General features: G+C 45.5%; 3 protein-coding genes across 3 annotated transcripts; 2 read left to right on the forward strand and 1 right to left on the reverse strand.

The window, feature by feature from the left end:
• Nucleotides 1-2,510: 2,510 nt before the first annotated feature.
• On the reverse strand, nt 2,511-5,340 carry LOC120685419 (seipin-2-like). The gene is made up of 2 exons (XM_039967344.1): nt 4,300-5,340; nt 2,511-3,033 (listed from the first exon to the last, which is right to left on the reverse strand). Exons 1-2 carry the CDS (start codon nt 5,248-5,250, stop codon nt 2,632-2,634), a joined length of 1,353 nt encoding a protein of 450 aa, XP_039823278.1. The 5' UTR covers nt 5,251-5,340; the 3' UTR covers nt 2,511-2,631.
• Nucleotides 5,341-11,110: 5,770 nt separating this feature from the next.
• LOC120685447 (ER lumen protein-retaining receptor erd-2.2-like) lies at nt 11,111-14,745 on the forward strand. Its single transcript, XM_039967372.1, has 6 exons — nt 11,111-11,441; nt 12,584-12,783; nt 13,497-13,637; nt 13,714-13,794; nt 14,183-14,307; nt 14,389-14,745. Exons 1-6 carry the CDS (start codon nt 11,219-11,221, stop codon nt 14,435-14,437), a joined length of 819 nt encoding a protein of 272 aa, XP_039823306.1. The 5' UTR covers nt 11,111-11,218; the 3' UTR covers nt 14,438-14,745.
• A 940-nt stretch (nt 14,746-15,685) lies between these two features.
• Nucleotides 15,686-18,998, forward strand: LOC120685427 (transcription initiation factor IIB-like). The gene is made up of 7 exons (XM_039967356.1): nt 15,686-16,242; nt 16,999-17,023; nt 17,521-17,650; nt 17,752-17,882; nt 17,981-18,069; nt 18,512-18,588; nt 18,661-18,998. Exons 1-7 carry the CDS (start codon nt 15,890-15,892, stop codon nt 18,792-18,794), a joined length of 939 nt encoding a protein of 312 aa, XP_039823290.1. The 5' UTR covers nt 15,686-15,889; the 3' UTR covers nt 18,795-18,998.
• The last annotated feature ends 101 nt before the right edge of the window (nt 18,999-19,099 follow it).

The following is a 19,099-nucleotide window of genomic DNA, read 5'->3' on the forward strand; positions in this document are numbered from 1 at the left end:
TACGGTGACTCGAGAGGCTTTTATGGAGACGAGATGATTTTTGTCGTAGGTGCAAGCGTGCGTATGCTGGTTACTGGAGGGAACGAATGTACTAACGCAAGGCAAGAGTATAAAATAGTTTGCCTAGTAATTATGTAATACCTCGTATAACGTTAGTATTATTTTACGTTACTAGTTTAATTGCAACATAAGTTTTATTTTAGTGATTGTTGGAAATTGAGGTGGTCCTACTAAGTTGAGGATCTACACCAACTCACTTCAGAGTCGGTCAGCTTCTAGTTACTTAGTGTACTGGGTCCTTTTGACGATAGAGCCACCTTTTGCTTCCGGGAGGCAGAGCCTACCAACAGATGAAGCTGGCTTTCGGGTGGCAGAGCCAACCTTCGATGAAGCCCAGACCCTTTTGTGATCCCGGGTGACAGAGCCAACCTTCGATGGATCACAACTTATACACTAAGTGCTAAGTTTAACCGGGAGACTAACACTTATAAAAACGCTTAACTTATTGGAGCAACAAAGGAACACACACCTAGCACACTCTATCTATGCTCACTTCTACCATGCCCTTGGATGTGTGTGGGATGGAGTGGAGTAGTATGGCATGGCAAGGGGTGGCACCCTCCTTATATAGGCACGCATACCCTCTTGGATGAGTGACACATGTCACACTCTAGGAAGTTCCCTACAAATATCTAAGTTCCCTACAAATATCTAAGTTCCCTACAAATATTTATTTCTAGAAAATTCTAAAATTTACCATGATAAGAAAATATCCAAGCTTCATGTCTTCTTATGATTCCTGTGGAACATTCTAGAACTTTTGTCATGGTGAACAAAATTATGTCATGGTTTATCCTTGTTTTTTATAGAACCTTCTATGAGTTTGCATTATATATTTTAACACTCCCCCTTAATTGTGATGAAAACTGGGATGTTACACTCCTACTCCCGGCATGCGGTTAGTACAATTCAATCCCCGATCAGCACAGCCGACAACGGAATGGTCCTTCATCAACACAGATTAGGCTACACCTTTCCCCATCCGGTCTCTCATCCCATACCTTCCATCTTGAATATAATAATTCATATACTGCAATATAGAGACATCCTATATCTCACGTGACAGAATTATCACTCGACTTCTATCGAGCCCTATTAAGCATAGCAGTGCTAACGACCTATTCCTACTAGTATAAGGCCCAGGAAAACCCAGGAATCATGCAGCTAAAGTTTCAAACAATTCCTAAACATAATGCACAATTATTAAAGACATATATATATGTGACATAATTTTAAATAGTAGGATATGCACCGGGGCTTGTCTTCGGGTTGCTGCTGGGTACTAGGGTGAACTGGGCCTTGGGCCGGGTTCTCACGCCTCTCCTCCTGCTGGGCCTGCTCCAGCGGCTCCGGTGGCTCCGCAACCACCTCATACACGACCTCCTCGGTTGCGGTTTCTACACGTATGCAATTGCCACGAGAAATGCATAAATGGGTTGCAACCTTAAAATAGCCAATGACTAGATGCAACTACTAGTAATTTACATAAAAAATTGCACTCCCTAGCCCAAAACATTCCCCAAAAATCCGGAGTATCCGGACGAATACCCGGAGTATCCGGACTCCCAAGTCTGGAGTTTCCGGGCCTATACCCGGAGTTTCCCCCGGAGTGTCCCAAACCCGGAGTATCCGGGCTTATACCCGGAGTTTCGCCCGGAGTTTTCCAAAACCCGGAGTATCCGGGCTTATACCCGGAGTCTCCGGGCCCGACAGCATTTTCGCCCTAAAAACTGAAATCTTGATTTTTGGCAAAACCATCCCACAAAATTTGACACCCTCTTGAATCCTAGTTCAAGGATGCATATAGAGATGATTGACCAAAGGAAATCACCTAGAACCTCCTAAAAAGATAGATCAGGGCGGCACAAGTTGGAGTACCTTGAACGAGCTTTTCTCTGCGCGAAGATCTTGAAACCGAGGGCACCCCAGGTAGGAATACGTGGGGAAGATGGCCCTCCACGCGGATTCGAAGTCTCCTTGGTCTTGGGATCGATTCGGGGTGGAGGATTTGGAGTTTGGGATTTGGGGAGAGGGAGAGCTTGTGAGGGAGAGGGAGGCCACGGTGAGGGAGTGAGAGGGAGAGGGAGTGGCGTGAGAGAGAGAGAGTGCTGGTGAGGGTGAGAGAAAAAAAATAAAGTATTTATTATATTTGTGGGATCCAGATGACTAAATTAGAGAAATAGAAACTCCACGCCCGGAATATCCGGGCCAATGACCGGAGTATCCAGTGTTACAGTGGATCGCTGTCTGCACTGCATATCATCCACGTTTATATGCGAGGTCGTCTCTGCCCCCCCTGACACCCAGTGTATCTCTTGATGGTTGGTACTGGCTGGGTTTGTATGAACTCAACCACTGCGCTGTTTGCTTGCTAAGCCCCCTGTCAAATGTTAGTGCTTACTATCTGGTGGTAATACTTGAAACATAGCTGCATATGCCTGCTGCATCAGTGGCTAGTGGTCCATCGCACCACATCAACAGGATCTTTTTCATTTATTTTGGAGTTGTACATTACATAAGTTAGACTATGGAGCAGCAACATTGTGTCCGCTCCTGGGAAATATACATGGTCTACAACACACAAGTGTAAACAGCCAACTCGAAAACAAAGAGACCCATACTGCTCCAAACAAAAAGGGTCCATCTCCAGTTCCAGAGTAACCTCTTGAAAAGAGGGAGTTCAGCCTCAAGCTTTAGTGATGCAGCGTAGATCTCCGGGATGCCTGCACCGGGACCAAACTCTGCTCTTTGTCCTAGTACTATCCTTACTCCAGTTGTTGGTTCCAAACCCTCAGTGATACCCCTCATTTTTAGTCTAATAATCTGGGATTCTGAGGAGTAGCCAGACAAGAGGGAAACGCTTCGGAGAAATGTCTCTATGAAGTGCATGTGAGCACTCTTGAACTTAAGCATGCATGGTTGACTCGATGTTGAGATCACTTTGCCATCTGCAGATAGGAACTCTGCCTTAACCTGAGAACAATGGAGGATGCGCATGAGATTGAAATTATAGTCAGTTTATACAACGCAAACCCAAACGCCAGCTGTCCAGTTCAAAATGCAGGCCAGGAACCAAATGACTAAACACAAATTGTTTCACTGCCAGTATCTTTTAATCAGCATTTCAATAGACTGTCTCAACGGCGAACAGATGTCACAATTGTAATCTTATCATCATGTACACTACACAATGATGCCTACATTTTTAACATCCATTAATCTATCTATACTGCTTCAACTGGATATCATTCTTTTCTTAACAATTAATGAATGTCTCCAAAGAGATGAGTATGTCGAATGCAAACCACAACTCCACATGACCTGTCACAATGCAAACCCCTACATGATGTGCCCAATTCACAAAGCAGGCCAACTGGCCAAGGAACCACAAGAGCAAATAAGAACCATTCCACTCTTGGAATATTTTAATCAGGAATTTAAATAGAACCTCTCAATGCAGAACAGATGTTAAATTGTTATAAGGTACACTATGCACATGTGAGATGCAATTCAGAAGCATAACTCAGCCTACGTTGATTCATCTACAAAGCTTCAATTGGATATAATTCTTTTCTTCACAGCTAATGAATGTCTTCAAAGAGATGAGTATGCGGAATGCAAACTCCAACTCATTGTGACCTGTCAAAATGCAGGTCACAGAATTACAGAACAGAGAGACCCTTCTAATCTAGGTATCTTTTCAAACATTTATGCAAGGCCTCTCAAATTACAACAGAGTTCACTATTGTTATCTTCTCATAAGTTAAGTATGCAGCTATGACGAAACGCAGAAGCATGCTTCAGCCAACATTGTTACCATCAGTTCATTCACAAAGCTCCAATCAGATGCAATTCTTTTTCTTGACAGCTAATGAACATAGTGTAACTAGAGGATAGATTTATAAATGAGTGCACATAATGCAATCCCCGGCACTACAGTTGAAAATGCATGTCACCAATGTAGAAAACATAACACAGACCCTTCTAAAGATGATGCCTTTTTATCAAGCATTTAAACCCCTCGATGAATGATAGAGTACAAAAATGTATCTTTTCATTAATCAAGCATATTGGGCAACTACAAGATAAAATGCAAAACATGTTTGTCTACACTGTTAATACCAATTCATTTGCAAAGTTTCATTCAGATGTCATTCCTTTTCTCGGCAGTGAATGATTACTTTCATCAAAGGGAACTAACAAGCAAAGCTGCTTTCACAAGAGCCCACAACAAAATACCTGGAAAACACCGAGCCTCCGGTTGTAATCAGACTCCGGCAGTGTCAGCGATACCTCAAGCTGCATTCGCTGATTCGGCGGCACCAACCGCAATACTGGTACAAACGCCATCGGGCTAGGCTTGGTGAAATCGAAATTCAGGGTCTCAGTAACCTGCACAGGCTTCTCCACAATTCTTCCCACCAGGAGGCCCCCTCCCAGGAACGCCCTAACCAGCAGCGCACACAGAACCACACAGACGTACACAGCCCAGAACGACCCCCACAACAACCTTTGCGCCACCTTCCCCACGCCATCCCCACCTCCAAGCCGCGCGGTCAGAGCGCCGGCGGCGTCCCCAGCCAAACCGAGCGCCCACGCCCTCGCTCGCCGGGCCAGGCCGAGCGGGTCGGTCACGAAGAGGAACCACCATTGCAGCAGCCGGACCGGGAACGTTAGGCAGCTGATGAGCGCGCTGACCTGGAAGACCACCGCCTTAATGACGAGCACGGCGAGGTGCTCGAGAATGCTCGGGGCCGGCGATGGTGTCGGCGCAGGAGCAGGCGCCTCCGCCTCAACATCAGCATCCTTGGCCTTCTCGTGCGCCTCCTCCCCCTCCTCCCCTTCCTCCTCCACGGGGGATGGATCAGTGCGGGGGGCGGCACTGGTGGCCTCGGATGAGTCAGGCTTTTGAGGTTCGTCTTCGACGGCTGTGACGGTAGAGGTGGCTGCGGAGGCCGAGGGAGAATCGGAGGGGATGGGGTCGGCCTGCTTTTGAAATTTTGCGCGGCGCGGGCGGCGGCGGAGGGTGGAGGAGGAGGGGGTGTGGGGAGGGGAAGGGGAAGGGGAGGCGGAGGGGAGCGAATCAAGGGCATCGAAGAAGGTATCGTCGTAGGCGGGGGAGGAGGAGGCGGTGGCGGCAGAGGGGTCGTCGTCGTCCATGGGCGGGCGATCGGTGGGATGGGTGGTCATGGTGGTATGGAATTGGGACGAGGCGGTGGCGGTGTAGAAGCATTTGGGATTGGGAGGGATTCGTGAAGGCTGGAACTGGAAGGAGAGGAATCGTGGCCGGTGGGAGAAGACGGGCGGGGGTATTTTCGCTATACCACCTCGCTGTTTTGAGTTATTTCTTTTCTATTTTCTCAAATACTATCTAGATTCCCAAGGTTTAAATTGGTAAATCTGAGAGAGATAGGAGGGAATTTCGCTGAAAATGATTTTACTAAGTTTAGCATGATTTGCACAGCTCGCATGCAGCTCTGCGTTCCAAGTTTTCCGAGAAAGTGTTATACGATTAATATGATGTAAACTAAATTAAATGGTTTTTATGCTTTTTATTTATCCCATGGGAGGGGCTTAAACCACATCAAAAAGACTATACTTTTCTCACTAACTCACATGATTGGATGTTGCATTTTTTACAGCTTCACGTAACGCACTAACGCTTGTACTCTCCCCCCCCCCCCCCCCCCCGTTAAGATTTTTTCTTTTGAGAGTAGTCTAAATTGTTAAGATCATAACACTTTTAATGTAGATTCCTCCATATTTTCATAAAGCAAGTATTGGAAGTTGGAACCAAAGCAAAACAATTCATCCAAATAATTTTGAGAATCGCCAGCCGACGTTTTGCTTCTGTCCACTGAGGACCTTGAGAGAGATAAGAATTCGTACCCAGTTTTCCAAAGAACACGGATATGCTTACTCTTTCAAAAATCCCCTCTGCAACTGATATGCGCCAAAGTCCAAACTACTGACGAAAACTTTGGACTCGTGCACCGGTGCACGCAACAAGAAAGGCGTGGGGTGGGGGGTCACGTGTGATTCGGTCCAAGAGTCCTCCCACAGTCCCACGTGTTGAGCTAGCTCCTTGCTGGCATGCCACCTCGCTCCTCCCACCGCATTGCCCCGCGTGTACCCAATCCATCCTCATGGGTCATCTCTGAACTCCGAAGAACAGAGAAACTGATCCCACAGTCTCGCGGGCTTGCCAGGAAGACGTTCTCCAGGTCATGGTTGATGGATTTGGCCCATCAGATGAGGGACACAGTAACCTAAGCTAGCAGCACACTTCACCCCTTGAGGCCCTGTGAAACGAGCGGCGATGCAGATCTGATGCTCTGACCATGCACAATGCATAGCATGCTGGTTCTAGTCCCATCGATATCTCCGAATTTGTAGAGCAAGCTGCTGATCGAAGCATTCGTTTTTTCAAAGGGGAAAAAAAAGATGATCGAAGCATTCAGAAACCAAGTTTCATGCCGATTCAGCTAAGGCCCTAAGGCAAAAGCCCGCCCCACACAAATGATCACGGATCTTCTTTTCAGTACTGAACTACCGATCCCTTTTATCTGATGGTTAGAAACGAAAAGGCAAGTTCTAAGACAAGCTAGACAACGTGTACAGAGACTAGAGCCCTCACTGGACGTGTACACCTTTGGCACTTACGGAGCCACATCAAGCACACATTTGTCTGGCACTTACCTTTGGCACTTGCTAGACGGTAGACAACCAAAAATCTCAAAACCTAGCCGATCACTAGTGCCATTTATCTGGGATGGACAACAAAAGGCTGCTAGAATTAGCTACGTGAAAGAAGAAGAATAGTTGGCAGATAATTCGCCAAGAAGGTAATAAAACATGTGATAAAACACATAGGTAAGCGGATACCTCCTTTATTTTTGTCGCACCATTTTATCCGGGGGAAACAATGAATCGATACTAAATTGGATATTGCGAAGAAAAGAGAATAATAATCTGGAGATAAGTTGCCACTGAATTTAAAATGTGAGGCAAAACATAGAAGTGTGGAGGGCCAAAATCTCCCATGGCACAGGCCTCACGTTAACCCCGCGCGGGAATTTTTTTTATATATTTAAAAAAATTAAAATTTCAAAAATATATGTCGGTTTTGGAAAATTTCAAAAATATACCCGGTCGCCCTATGGGGGGCGACAGGGCTCAAATGTAATTTTTTCTTCTTCAAATTTACAACGAAGTCCCTGGAGAAAAAAAAAGAGGGGGGCCTGTCGCCCCCCCAACGGGCGACAGGCCCCTGTCGCCCACCCCAGGGGCGACAGGCCCCTGTCGCCCGTTGGGGGGGGCGACAGGATCCTGTGTTTGGCCAACAAAGCCTATTGAATTGCATAAAATTCCTCCAGCGTCCGAAGATTTATTGTGATATATTTGCAGAAGGATTTGGAAATCGAGTTCGAATTATCATGAAATTTACGGAAGGTGTCGGATGTCAATTTTGGTGGGTGATGCGGCCTCTAAAGGATGACACTAGAGAAACTACTTTTCATGTGATTTCGAACTATAAACTTTTTTGTCAGCGCGGATGTCTGGTAGATGCAGATTTCACGTTGATTTACACAAACCTATAATGATTAGAAACTAAAAACGAGGTCTCGAAGCAATTCGGACGATTTCGATTATCATTTATTTGTACTTATTAGTTACTTCTACCAATAGAGCTTAGAAGTTCGAAGTAATAATTTCTTGGTTGATTGTATCCTTAACTATTTTTTTTGACACGAGGAACTCAACATGAATCCACTAATTGCTGCTGCTTCCGTTATTGCTTAAATCCTGGCCACCATTTGCCGCCATTCCCTTTGTCATTTGAGCCTAAAAATTCAGAAAAAAAGAGAGGGGTGAGGAGAAGAAAAGCGGCGAAGCTCTGCCGAATTGCGTACTCCTAATCTACAGGTAACTTAAAAACACACATGTAATTAATATAACGATAAGAAATAAGAACTAAGAAATGCATTACGTAATGTGAACCACCAAATTTTACATCATAATACAACGATAATGAAACACACATCACACATGCAGTGGCATGTCAGAACCCGTTGCAAACTACGGTAAACAGATTCCGGACTAACCTAACATGCCTTAGGTAATTTAAAAAAACAGAATAAACACAATGATACAGCATGTCACTAGCACTAGGGTAGTCCTAGTAGCCGTACCCCCACGTAGCAAACTGCGTTGAGCCTTCTCCGCAGTATCCACCCATTGCAGGTGGTGCAGGAGGTGGTGCCGGAGGCGCATGGCCCTTCTTCTTGTGACAAGGGCAGTTGCAGTAAGGAATAGTGCATGGTTCATCCTGTGAAATGGCTGCATTGCTGATATCATCAACTTCGTCGTCTTTGTTACCCTCGCTCACTTCCTCATAATGGTCCACCTTACATTCCAGATCAAAGATCTTTATCTGGAGGTACTCGATGAACTCCTGAACAGAATCAAATGGTGCAGGATCTACCCACCTAGTAAAACCACAGTTTTCTGGTGCATCGGAAGTCTGCAAAACAAATTCCATGTAAGGTGTCTCATTGAAGATAAAGAAATGAAACAACCGAGTATTACCCATGCATGTGGACATTTAAAGAAACGCCGACCACCATCCATCCCGTCGGTGCACATCTGCACTAAGCAGTCCTCACCATGTCTGCATTTTGGCCACGGTTCTCTACGGTTATCGTATTGTCGAAGAGGAGTTTCATTGGTAAATTCACTTTTGTGCTGTGGCGGAAACTCAAACACTGGTTCCGGAAAGGAATCAGGTCCAAAAGGCCCCTCCCATATTATGGGGTCTCCCTTTCTTCCCCCTTTTCCTTTTCCAAAACCATAGTAATTCTTCCCGCTAGACCCACCTCCAGACATTGGGTATACAATGAGGTTTGAAGTTTGAGTTGTGCTGGGAGTTCACAAACTTGGGAGTATTTATAGGCGCACAAAGGTCTGATACCCGGAGTGTGGAGTGTAAATGCACCTAAAAAAACCTACATGACAACACAGTGAAGAGGCTAGCTGACCTAACACTGAAAAGGCTAGATTCGATTCTCGAAATGACTACTCGATGCATCTCTGTGCATGCAGACTCACAGCACTGCATTACTGCCGCTCGGTCGATCGCGCCTAGATGCCGCCTTCCCCACTACACGCCACAGACCTTCGCTGTAGAATGGCAGGTCCGTCGTCCTCGCCAGAGAGACTGCTTTGAAGGTGAGCTGGTGTGGTTGCCGTGTTGTCACATCTTTTTGAAATGTTGGAAGAGCACTGCTATTGGGTTGTCGTCTTTTGTCACGTATGTCTGAGCAAAGAATGCGACATTTGGAAAACCCGTGATCGCCGTGCTGAGCAGTGGCAACCTGTGATCTCGTACTCGCAGCTAGATACACTATGGTTCCTATTTTGAGCTATTCGAGCTTTTTAGCAGCAGACCCTAATGTATTTCTTAGTTCTTAATTCTTATCGTTATATTAATGTGTGTTTTTTAGTATTCTAGTGACATGAAAAGCTCCGAAAATATTAAAGAAAAGTTCAAAGATTTCATAGACTCCCGGCTACAACTGCAAATTAATGGTAAAGGCTACAACACACAGAGTTAAGCTCTCAACTTAAAACACAAACAACTAATTGCAGTGGCATGTGCACGCGACAAGATAATTTCTTGTTGCATCTAAACCTACCATGCCTTATGGAATGTAAAATGTCAGGATTACATGGTACTACTCTACTGAGTGCACCTAGGATATTTGTCCTTCCTAATTGCTTCGGGCCCGGCTTCCTTCGCACGGCGTGCCCTCTCTCGCTTTCTCTCCCTGTCAGCTTCACGTTCGGCCGCCGCCTTACGATCCACCTCCTCCATCCTCTTGCGGATCTCTTCTTGCTCTTTGTTGCGCTTCTCCTCTTGCTGTTCCTCGTGCTTCATTCGGCGCCAACGTTCTGCAGCCCATCTTGCTTTTTGTTCGACAATGTCCTTTGCCTGCTGCGACTGCACGGTGTCGAACCACTGCATAAAATCACAAAGAGGCGGAGGAGACTTTGTCCAACACAAGTTAGAATCATAACTCAATGTTAGGTCATATAGAAAAATAGCGTATGTTGTCCTGCTACCTTGGCCCGGTCTTTGCCATATCGCTTAGGTGGATCATATTCGTAGTTCTCACACATAAAGAACCTCATGCCGTAGTCATCTCCTAAAACCTCAGATTGCATGAACTTGCATAACGAACCGCAGAAGCACATTGGCACATCAATTTCTTTGGGTACGGTGCCTTTACACTTGCTCCACGAAATGTAGGTTGATCCTGACGAAGACATTGGCGCTATAGTGTGGTGCGCCAAATAACAAACCATAATTTAAGCAATGCACATAGCATATACCAAATCGATGCGTGAAAATATAGGTACTGTTATAATTCTATTGTCTTATACTGCAATATCAATAAGAGACTATCATAATTCTATTCTAATATATAATTATTTTATTTGAAAAAGTCTGTAAGTGTTCTAAAGCACCAAATCTAATTCAGCTAATCTGCTAATTAAATTAAATTGTTATACAATATCAACGAATTTATACGAAAGTTACCGGTAGATCACAAGTGCGGAATTCGGCAGAGCTTCGCTGCTTCCCTTCTTCTCACCCCTCTCTATTTTCTGGATTTTTTGAGGTCAAATGAGAGGAGGGAATGAGGGGGAGGCCTTATATAGGCGGGCTGACCCGGTCGCCCGTGGGGGGGCGACAGGACCCCCTCTTTTTTTTCTCCAGAGACTTCGTTGCAAATTTGAAGAAAAAAAAATTACATTTGAGCCCTGTCGCCCCCATAGAGCGACCGGGATATATTTTTGAAATTTTCCAAAACCGACATATATTTTTGAAATTTTAATTTTTTTTAAATATAAAAAAGAAAAAATTCCCCCCGCGTGCCTCTCACTCCAAACGGCAAAAAGGCCAAACTACCAACGCAGCCTAACTCCGTCCGCCCCCGATCTCTCCGACGCCCCCACCAAATATACTCTACTCTCGCAGGAAGAGAGAAAGAAAAATAAATAACGAGGAAAAATAATAATAAGAAAACACTCCCCGTGTTCTTCGACCGGAGGTGGTGGTGGTGCGAACGCGAGGCGACCGAGGAGGGAAGACGCGATGAGGGGGACGAAGCGGCCGCTCGGCGCGGTGACGTCGTGGGTGCGGCGGCAGCCGCCCAAGGTGAAGGCCTTCCTGGCCGTGGTCACCGGCATGGCTGCGCTCGTCTTCATCCGCTTCATCGTCCACGACCACGACAACCTCTTCGTCGCCGCCGAGGCCGCGCACGCGCTCGGCATCGGCGTCCTTATCTACAAGCTCACCAAGGAGAAGACCTGCGCCGGTTCGTTCCCTTCCGCCCCTTCCACACCCGGTCCCGATCTGTCGAGATCGCCCGGCCCGTGCCAGCGTCGCTAGGGTCTAGGATTTTGTAGGATTTGGCCAGTCGATTCAGCGTCTTAGAAGAAGGATTTTCCGACATGATTTGCAATTTTCCTCACGGAGAAGAGGCGGTTTACTACGGTGTACATGTAGGAGGCGCCAGGTTGGAATAATTATTCGATCTATTCGGGTTTCTGAATACCCCTTATGTGTAGCTGTTATGTTTCGGGGTTTGGGTCTAAATTACTGATCTGGTATATTTTGGAGCTGCAATTCTCGCTTGACTACATTATATGCTTTGATTCGACCGGGACAAATTTTTCAAGGTTTATTAGGCTCCAATTTCAGGATGGTGTAGTGTGATGGGATTAATTGTTTCAAAAATTCGGAGAAACCACCTCGTGAATCAGTATCATGGAATGTAGTTTCCAGTTCTTGGTCTTACTGGCACTTTCAATATCTACTTGCTTATTAGAATTACTTCTAATAACTTGTGCATTCTGTTAGTATTTGATTCCCAAATAAAGGACCCCTGAATCCAGTTGCACAGTTTTTATCTTGTATACTGCAGGCATTTGAGTTTTTTTTCATAGATTTTATAAGGATCAGTTGTGTAGCTACCTGTCGTGGTTTACAATTCGGATTTGGAATTATCATATCAGAGGTCTACAGAGTATTCATGTGTGCAATATAAACTTATTGAGCTGCAGAGTATTGAGTTTTAGCTTGTGATTCTGTTACTTGGTGAATCTAGGGCGTGTTTGGTTTGGCGCCTACGGCGCCACACCGCGCCTAACCTGCGGCGGCCGATTCGGCCGCCACACTTGCGGCGCACGATGTGTGGCACGGCGTGGCGCCGTAGGCGCCAAACCAAACAGCCCCCTAGTCTCATATTGATCGTTTGTTGCGATCTTACATTTTTTTCCCACTTGAAGCTGTAAAAATTACCCTAAAATTCACCATTCAACGTATGTGTTTCTTCAGTATTGTCTGTATGTGGGAAGATAGCATACTGATACTAGTTTGTCAGAATTTCTTCTTAGGTATTATGATCTACTTTATGAGGAATCTAAAATTTTAAGTCCTTCCATTTTCATCTTGCAGGACTATCCCTCAAGTCTCAGGATTTAACTGCTTTGTTCCTAGCTGTTAGACTGTACTGCAGCTTTGTCATGGAGTATGACATCCATACAATTCTGGACACTGCCACACTTGTAGCCACACTGTTTGTTATTTACATGATACGGTTTAAACTGAGATCAACTTATATGGTGGACAAGGATAATTTTGCATTGTACTATGTGGTAAGAAATCAAATTATGTCTTGGCAATTTATGCATTTAGATAAGCAACTGTACTTAGATTTCGATTTCTCATTCCTTTGTCAATAGATATTGAATTGGAGCTGTCTAGTTTCTGCACAAGAGCCACATTAGCGTTTAAATTTATTTGGTTTGTACTGAAATGGCTGTGCTTTATGATTAGAGTGCACATCAAGGATCGCCTTTCCAACTTTCTTTTTAAAATTCATGTCTCTGTTTCGTTAGTAACAGTTTCGTCTACTCTCTGTACTCTTTTCTTACACGCTTCTGTGGACCATATCTGAATAAACTGAGCTAAGTCATGTTTTCCTGTCTTGCATTACAGCCTGTGGTGGTGTTTTCTACGATTAATTTTTCATGCACCTAACATAAATCTAGAACTGTTTTAGCAACTGAGATCTGTATCTTTTTTTCCCTTCCCTGGATATTAATGGCTCTACTTTGTTTGTGCGGGTCTTTATTTATTGAGAATTACATCTCCCAATTTTTTGTTGTAGCATCTTCTAAAGTGCTGTAAAGCAATCAAATAGACATTGTGAACTTATATTTGGGACCGTGGGCAGATGATGCTTCTGCTAACAGAAGGCATTAGACCTATACTGCCTAGTTTTACTTGTTCTGCCACAGCATTGCGCATCTTAGTTGTATATAAATGCTATCTTATTGTTCTTGGGCTTTTGTTATTTCCTTTCAAGGTGGTACCTTGTGCTGCACTGGCACTACTTATTCATCCTTCGACATCACACAACATTGTGAACCGGGTCTCCTGGGCATTCTGTGTTTACTTGGAAGCTGTTTCCGTGCTGCCACAATTACGCTTGATGCAAAATACTAAGGTAGTCTCACTATCTTGCCATTCGGATCCCTTGATTGCAGGATAATAAGTTGACTTGGGTGTACCATCTTTTGCAGATTGTTGAACCGTTTACAGCTCATTATGTATTTGCGTTGGGGGTCGCAAGGTTTCTTAGCTGTGCCCACTGGGTTCTACAGGTTTGTCTTTCGCAATACAACTCCTGAGCCAATACGTACACAGCTATATGATTTTGTAGCAGCATTCATTTTTGCTGCCATTGGTTCTTATAGCTAACAGAAAATGTTCGGCAATGTCTCTTGTCATTAGTAGATGTGTGAGGACTCTTTTTTGCTAAGCAATGCGTGTGATTCCATTTTTGTTCAACAACCAAATTTCTTGTTTTTGGGTGGTGGGAGTAAGCAAATGAAGTCAAATCCGGTGATTGCAGTATTCTGACCATTATAGTTACCCATAGCCACGAAATACCAAAATAATTTGAATTCTCAAATGTGTTCACATTGCTTAAACGCACTTATGGCAATGGTATCGAACCCTTATCATCGGAAGCAATAAATTCTGTAACAGGTTTTGGACACGCGTGGCCGTCTGTTGACAGCTCTCGGCTATGGTTTGTGGCCATCTATGGTGCTTCTGTCAGAAATCGTGCAGACATTCATCCTTGCGGATTTCTGCTACTACTATGTGAAGAGGTACGTTCAGTATCGCGGATTTTAAGCTTAGTGTATTGTTACTTTGGAGAGATCGTCTAATAAGTGATTGTCATTATACAGTCTGGTTGGTGGGCAACTGGTGCTACGGCTTCCCTCGGGGGTGGTGTAAGGAGTTGAGCAGGCTACAAAACTTCGTGGTTCACCCATTCTTATGTACCCTGAAAAACAGTTATGCTCTAGCCCCCGACCTGTGTCTCGTATCTAATGTGAGACCGGAGCCTCTTTTAGTTGATGTTACAGGTTGTGACTATTTATGACAAAAATTGCTGCGAGGGTCCTCTTAAAAGATAGGCTGCAATTGAGACTGTTTATAGTCGTACCTAATCTCAGAGTACTTAGCTTCTGTATCACTGTCGTGGTCTTACAATCAGGTGGTTAATGGTCTCTCTTGGATTATAATCTCAGCATGCTTTCTTATGCTTCAGCCCACAAATAAATTGGCTTGAGATTGCAGAACTCGCCATGTGAAAATCGTGGAACGAAGGGCATCATGTCGTATTCGCTTGGCATTGAGATTATCAGGAGCAGGGAGGGGTTCCTTCCTCGCCCGTCACTTAATGGTCTAGTTGGATTTAGGATGGATAGCCGTTGCCTCATGCTTTCTGTCTTGGGAGAGCTCACACCAGTTCCGTTTGCAATTCCCTCTGTTTTTTTTTTTGAAGTCAATTCCCTCTGTTTGTTGACCAAACAGAACAATGCGAAGGTGTCAGGAGTGCATGAGCAGAAGGCCGTGCTCCTCGTGCTGGGCTGCCCCCCCCCCCCCCCCCCCCCCGCGGCGGGGCGGCGTTTTGGCTGTTGCCCTTCGTGTCCGAAAAGCGAAAAAGGTTACTGCGAGTCTGCGATTGAAGTTAAACCGCCTGTAATGCATGGCAGGTGGATCGCTCCTCGGACGCTTCCTCTTTACGACTTGGGAGCTGGGAATGTCATCGTAAACCTTCGCCATCTCTATCGCACTCACGCGAAGGCGTAAAACTTTGCCGTTTCTGTTTGCCACGACAAAAGCATGCGCTCTTCTGGCCTTGGGCTGGATTGCTGGAACCTGCTGCGGTCGCCGCGCAGCACCGGAACCGGAAGCGGCGTGCGGCGAAGCCTTGCCCTCCGTCAGTCTGACTAGCAACTTAGCAAGTCGGTCGGTCCCACCGCCGTCTCACTCACGTCTAGTCTAGCGGCGGCCGGATCCATTCCCACATCTCCAAGCTCCGGGCTTGACCGCACGCCGTGCGCCACCGCGTCGCACCAGCAGCAGCGGCCGCAGGCCAGCACGCGCGACCCAAACAGAAACCGGCGCGGACCAAGCACGAAACTCTCGCCGAACTCATAAAAGCCCAACCCAAACTCCCCTCTGCCCCCCGTCCGCCTCTCTGCTCTCTCTCTCTCTCTCTCTCTCTCTCTCTCTCTCTCTCTTCCCTCAATCCCTCCCCCGTCCCCTCCCCTCCCCTCCGCTCCGTGGGCGGAGTCCCCGTCCACGCCCCCAAATCGCCCCTTCCCTAAGCACAGCACCACCGGCAGCGCGCGGGAGGAGAGGAGAGGAGAGGGGGGGAGGCAGGGCGGGTCGGGCGAGATGAGCGACTCCTTCTGCCCGGACTGCAAGAAGCAGACGGAGGTGGCGTTCGACCACTCCGCGGGGGACACCGTGTGCACCGAGTGCGGCCTCGTCCTCGAGGCGCACTCCGTCGACGAGACCTCCGAGTGGCGCACCTTCGCCAACGAGTCCAACGACAACGACCCCGTCCGTGTCGGCGGGCCCACCAACCCGCTCCTCACCGACGGCGGCCTCTCCACCGTCATCGCCAAGCCCAACGGCGCGCAGGGCGACTTCCTCTCCTCGTCGCTCGGCAGGTGGCAGAACCGCGGCTCCAACCCCGACCGATCCCTCATCCTCGCCTTCCGCACCATCGCCAACATGGCCGACAGGTTCCTCCTCGCCTCCCGTCCCTCCCCATCTCCGCTCCAATCCTCCCCTTTCTTACGCCCCCGGCTCGATTCGATTCAATCAGATTATGCGGTGGCGCCGTTGGGTTGCGTCGATTTCTAGGATATATACCGTGGTGATCGTGGGCGCGCGTGACGCTGCCTGATTTGGGTTTTAGGAGATGGATTTAGATGTCAAGAGGAGTGTGATGTCGGTTTTCAGGGTTGGTTTACGCCTGCTGGGTCTAGATTTGGAACGTCTGATTGATCTACAGACGTCTAGTGCCTTGCTATATTGTGCCTGGGTCAGGTGCTGGATGATTTCCCCTTGGATCTACGGAAATTTCGTACTTCCTTAACCTGGGAATTGATCTAATACCATTAATTTCAACAGGGAATGCCAAAAATTTGTTTTTTATCTGGCACACAATAGGTTCTAGTTAAATAGATGGGCTGCTTGGCTGCTTGCACCTCTGCATCATCATATTATGCACGGTAAAGCATCGACAAGTTGATCGTGATGGCATGTAGTACCTATGCCTGAGGCATGTGATGTGGCCTAGTGAAGCATCATTCTAGAGTGGGGAATTTATACTGTAAAAAAACTCGCAACATGTTTCTGATTTGGGTGAATAAATGTACAGTGCTCAAGGTTATGTGCATTGGTAATTTGATTTACTACTGAAGTTGTGTGGATCTTTACCTTTGTAACATCTGGATTTCTACAATATGCTGACATGAATGATCTGTCTGTCGCAGGTTGGGTCTTGTGGCTACTATTAAGGTAAGGAATCTGATGTTTATTGTCATTATAGTATTATAATTTAGCTGCCTGCATTTTTTATAGCAACTTGGCTATACCTGCAAGGTTGCAGCCTGCAAGTGCTAGCTGTGATTTACTATCTATAGGTGTGCTGATGGAATGGTTTGTTGATAATTGGCCTCTTGCAAACTACTGAAACCTATTCTGACCTCTGTTTTGTATGCTCCCTTGGTATTTATATTTGTGATTCATCAGATTACATGTAGGTATCTTTACAAAATTTGTGCTAGCGTATATGCTAAGAGTAGGGATCCCTATTGTGTTACCTATTGTGTGCCAGATTACATGTAGCGTATATGCCTATCCTATCTTCTTGAAGATATAGATACATGTAACGTTTTTCTGAATACCAATTGTGATTGAACTCATTGCTGCTTCCAGTGTTCGATACAGAAGCATAATTCAGGTAAATTTCTGCTATGTAGTGATTATTTGTTTTTTCTATTTTTTTTCTCAAGGACCGAGCCAATGAAATCTACAAGAAGGTTGAAGATCTCAAGTCTATCAGGGGAAGAAATCAAGATGCTATACTAGCTGCTTGTCTGTATATTGCTTGTAGACAAGAAGATAGGCCTAGAACTGTGAAAGGTACATAGTGTTCTGAGCAATTCTAGATTTTCTGGACATTTGGATTCATAACCATGCATGCATTCAATTCCATTTTCTTGTTTTGTGTTGTATTGTTGCAGAAATATGTTCAGTTGCTAATGGAGCAACGAAGAAAGAAATTGGCAGAGCAAAAGAATTTATAGTGAAACAGCTGGAAGTTGAGATGGGGCAATCTATGGAGATGGGAACCATTCATGCTGGAGATTTTCTGGTATGTTGGCCTCAAGTATATATTAGCTTTGTATTGTTGTCGGAGTTGGTAATTTTCTTATTTCTTAAATTGGTAGCTTATAAACTGACAAATTGCAGAGGCGTTTCTGTTCAACTCTTGGGATGAACAATCAAGCTGTTAAAGCAGCCCAGGAGGCAGTTCAACGCTCAGAGGAGCTTGATATAAGGTTTGTCATTTCTGGCTCTACACGTGCTAGCCTGGCTTATTTCCATTTTATTGCAGTTAGGGCCTTCTGTGGCATGAAAGTGTCTTGTTTATCTTCAAAATTGTTGCTTCAGTCTGGTTGTGGCTTTCAAATCACTAATGCTTAGATTCAAGCTTTCAAATCGATGATTCGCTGATGCTTAGATTCAAGCTTAGATGAATATTAGGCAGATGACCCTATGATCAGAGTAAGTGCTCATATAATTGCTTTCATATTTAGTTTATGTTCCAGGCTGCAACACATAAATCTATCACAAGCCAAGATGGAACTTAATGTTTCGTTAATTCGTTTGTATCGTGTATGATAGACATGCTATGATTCCTAGACATGAAAAATTCCTACTCGGTCAGATATGTAGCGCACATCTCTTGATGGAAACACTTCTTTTCAACCTTTTGTGCAGGAGGAGCCCTATCTCAATTGCAGCAGCGGTAATTTATATGATAACCCAACTCTCAGAGGACAAAAAACCACTTAAAGGTTTGGATTGGTGTCCCGTGCTCTCCTCTCCCTCTCACTGATGTATCGATGATAACAGTGACTTCCTTGCAGATATTTCCTTGGCTACTGGTGTGGCAGAAGGCACCATCAGAAATTCATACAAGGATCTGTATCCCTATGCTTCAAGACTTATCCCTAACACTTACGCCAAGGAGGAAGACCTAAAGAATCTCTGCACACCTTAGGAAGCTTTTTTTTTCTTTTTCATTGTTACATAAGTCGGAATTAGATTTGTCAAAGAAGAGTGATGTTGTCCCTGGTGACTGTACTGTCCCTGGTTAACTTTATGTGGGCATGAGAACAAAAGTTGTCCTCATCAGATCGAATTTCTTTCAGTGATGGCAAGTTTCGTACATTACCTACCACCTAAGGAATTGTTGGATGGCCAAGTTGTCATTTTCGTATGCGCCGGGGGTGCAAATGTAGATAGCAACCAAATTCTAGTTTTGTTTACTGAACTCTCATCGGCATCTTTCTGAAGAAACCACAA

This window comes from Panicum virgatum, chromosome 2K (genome assembly GCF_016808335.1).
Source record: "Panicum virgatum strain AP13 chromosome 2K, P.virgatum_v5, whole genome shotgun sequence".
Classification (NCBI taxonomy): domain Eukaryota; kingdom Viridiplantae; phylum Streptophyta; class Magnoliopsida; order Poales; family Poaceae; genus Panicum; species Panicum virgatum.

Excerpts from the sequence above, each read along its gene's own strand:
- LOC120685419 (XM_039967344.1), bottom strand. The coding sequence starts at position 5,250 with ATGACCACCCATCCCACCGATCGCCCGCCCATGGACGACGACGACCCC. Across the intron at positions 3,034-4,299 it reads GGAGGCTCGGTGTTTTCCAG|GTTAAGGCAGAGTTCCTATC; the intron begins GTATTTTGTTGT and ends CATTGTTCTCAG.
- LOC120685447 (XM_039967372.1), top strand. The coding sequence starts at position 11,219 with ATGAGGGGGACGAAGCGGCCGCTCGGCGCGGTGACGTCGTGGGTGCGG. Across the intron at positions 13,638-13,713 it reads GCTTGATGCAAAATACTAAG|ATTGTTGAACCGTTTACAGC; the intron begins GTAGTCTCACTA and ends CATCTTTTGCAG. Across the intron at positions 14,308-14,388 it reads TGCTACTACTATGTGAAGAG|TCTGGTTGGTGGGCAACTGG; the intron begins GTACGTTCAGTA and ends GTCATTATACAG.
- LOC120685427 (XM_039967356.1), top strand. The coding sequence starts at position 15,890 with ATGAGCGACTCCTTCTGCCCGGACTGCAAGAAGCAGACGGAGGTGGCG. Across the intron at positions 17,651-17,751 it reads TAGGCCTAGAACTGTGAAAG|AAATATGTTCAGTTGCTAAT; the intron begins GTACATAGTGTT and ends GTATTGTTGCAG. Across the intron at positions 18,589-18,660 it reads GGACAAAAAACCACTTAAAG|ATATTTCCTTGGCTACTGGT; the intron begins GTTTGGATTGGT and ends ACTTCCTTGCAG.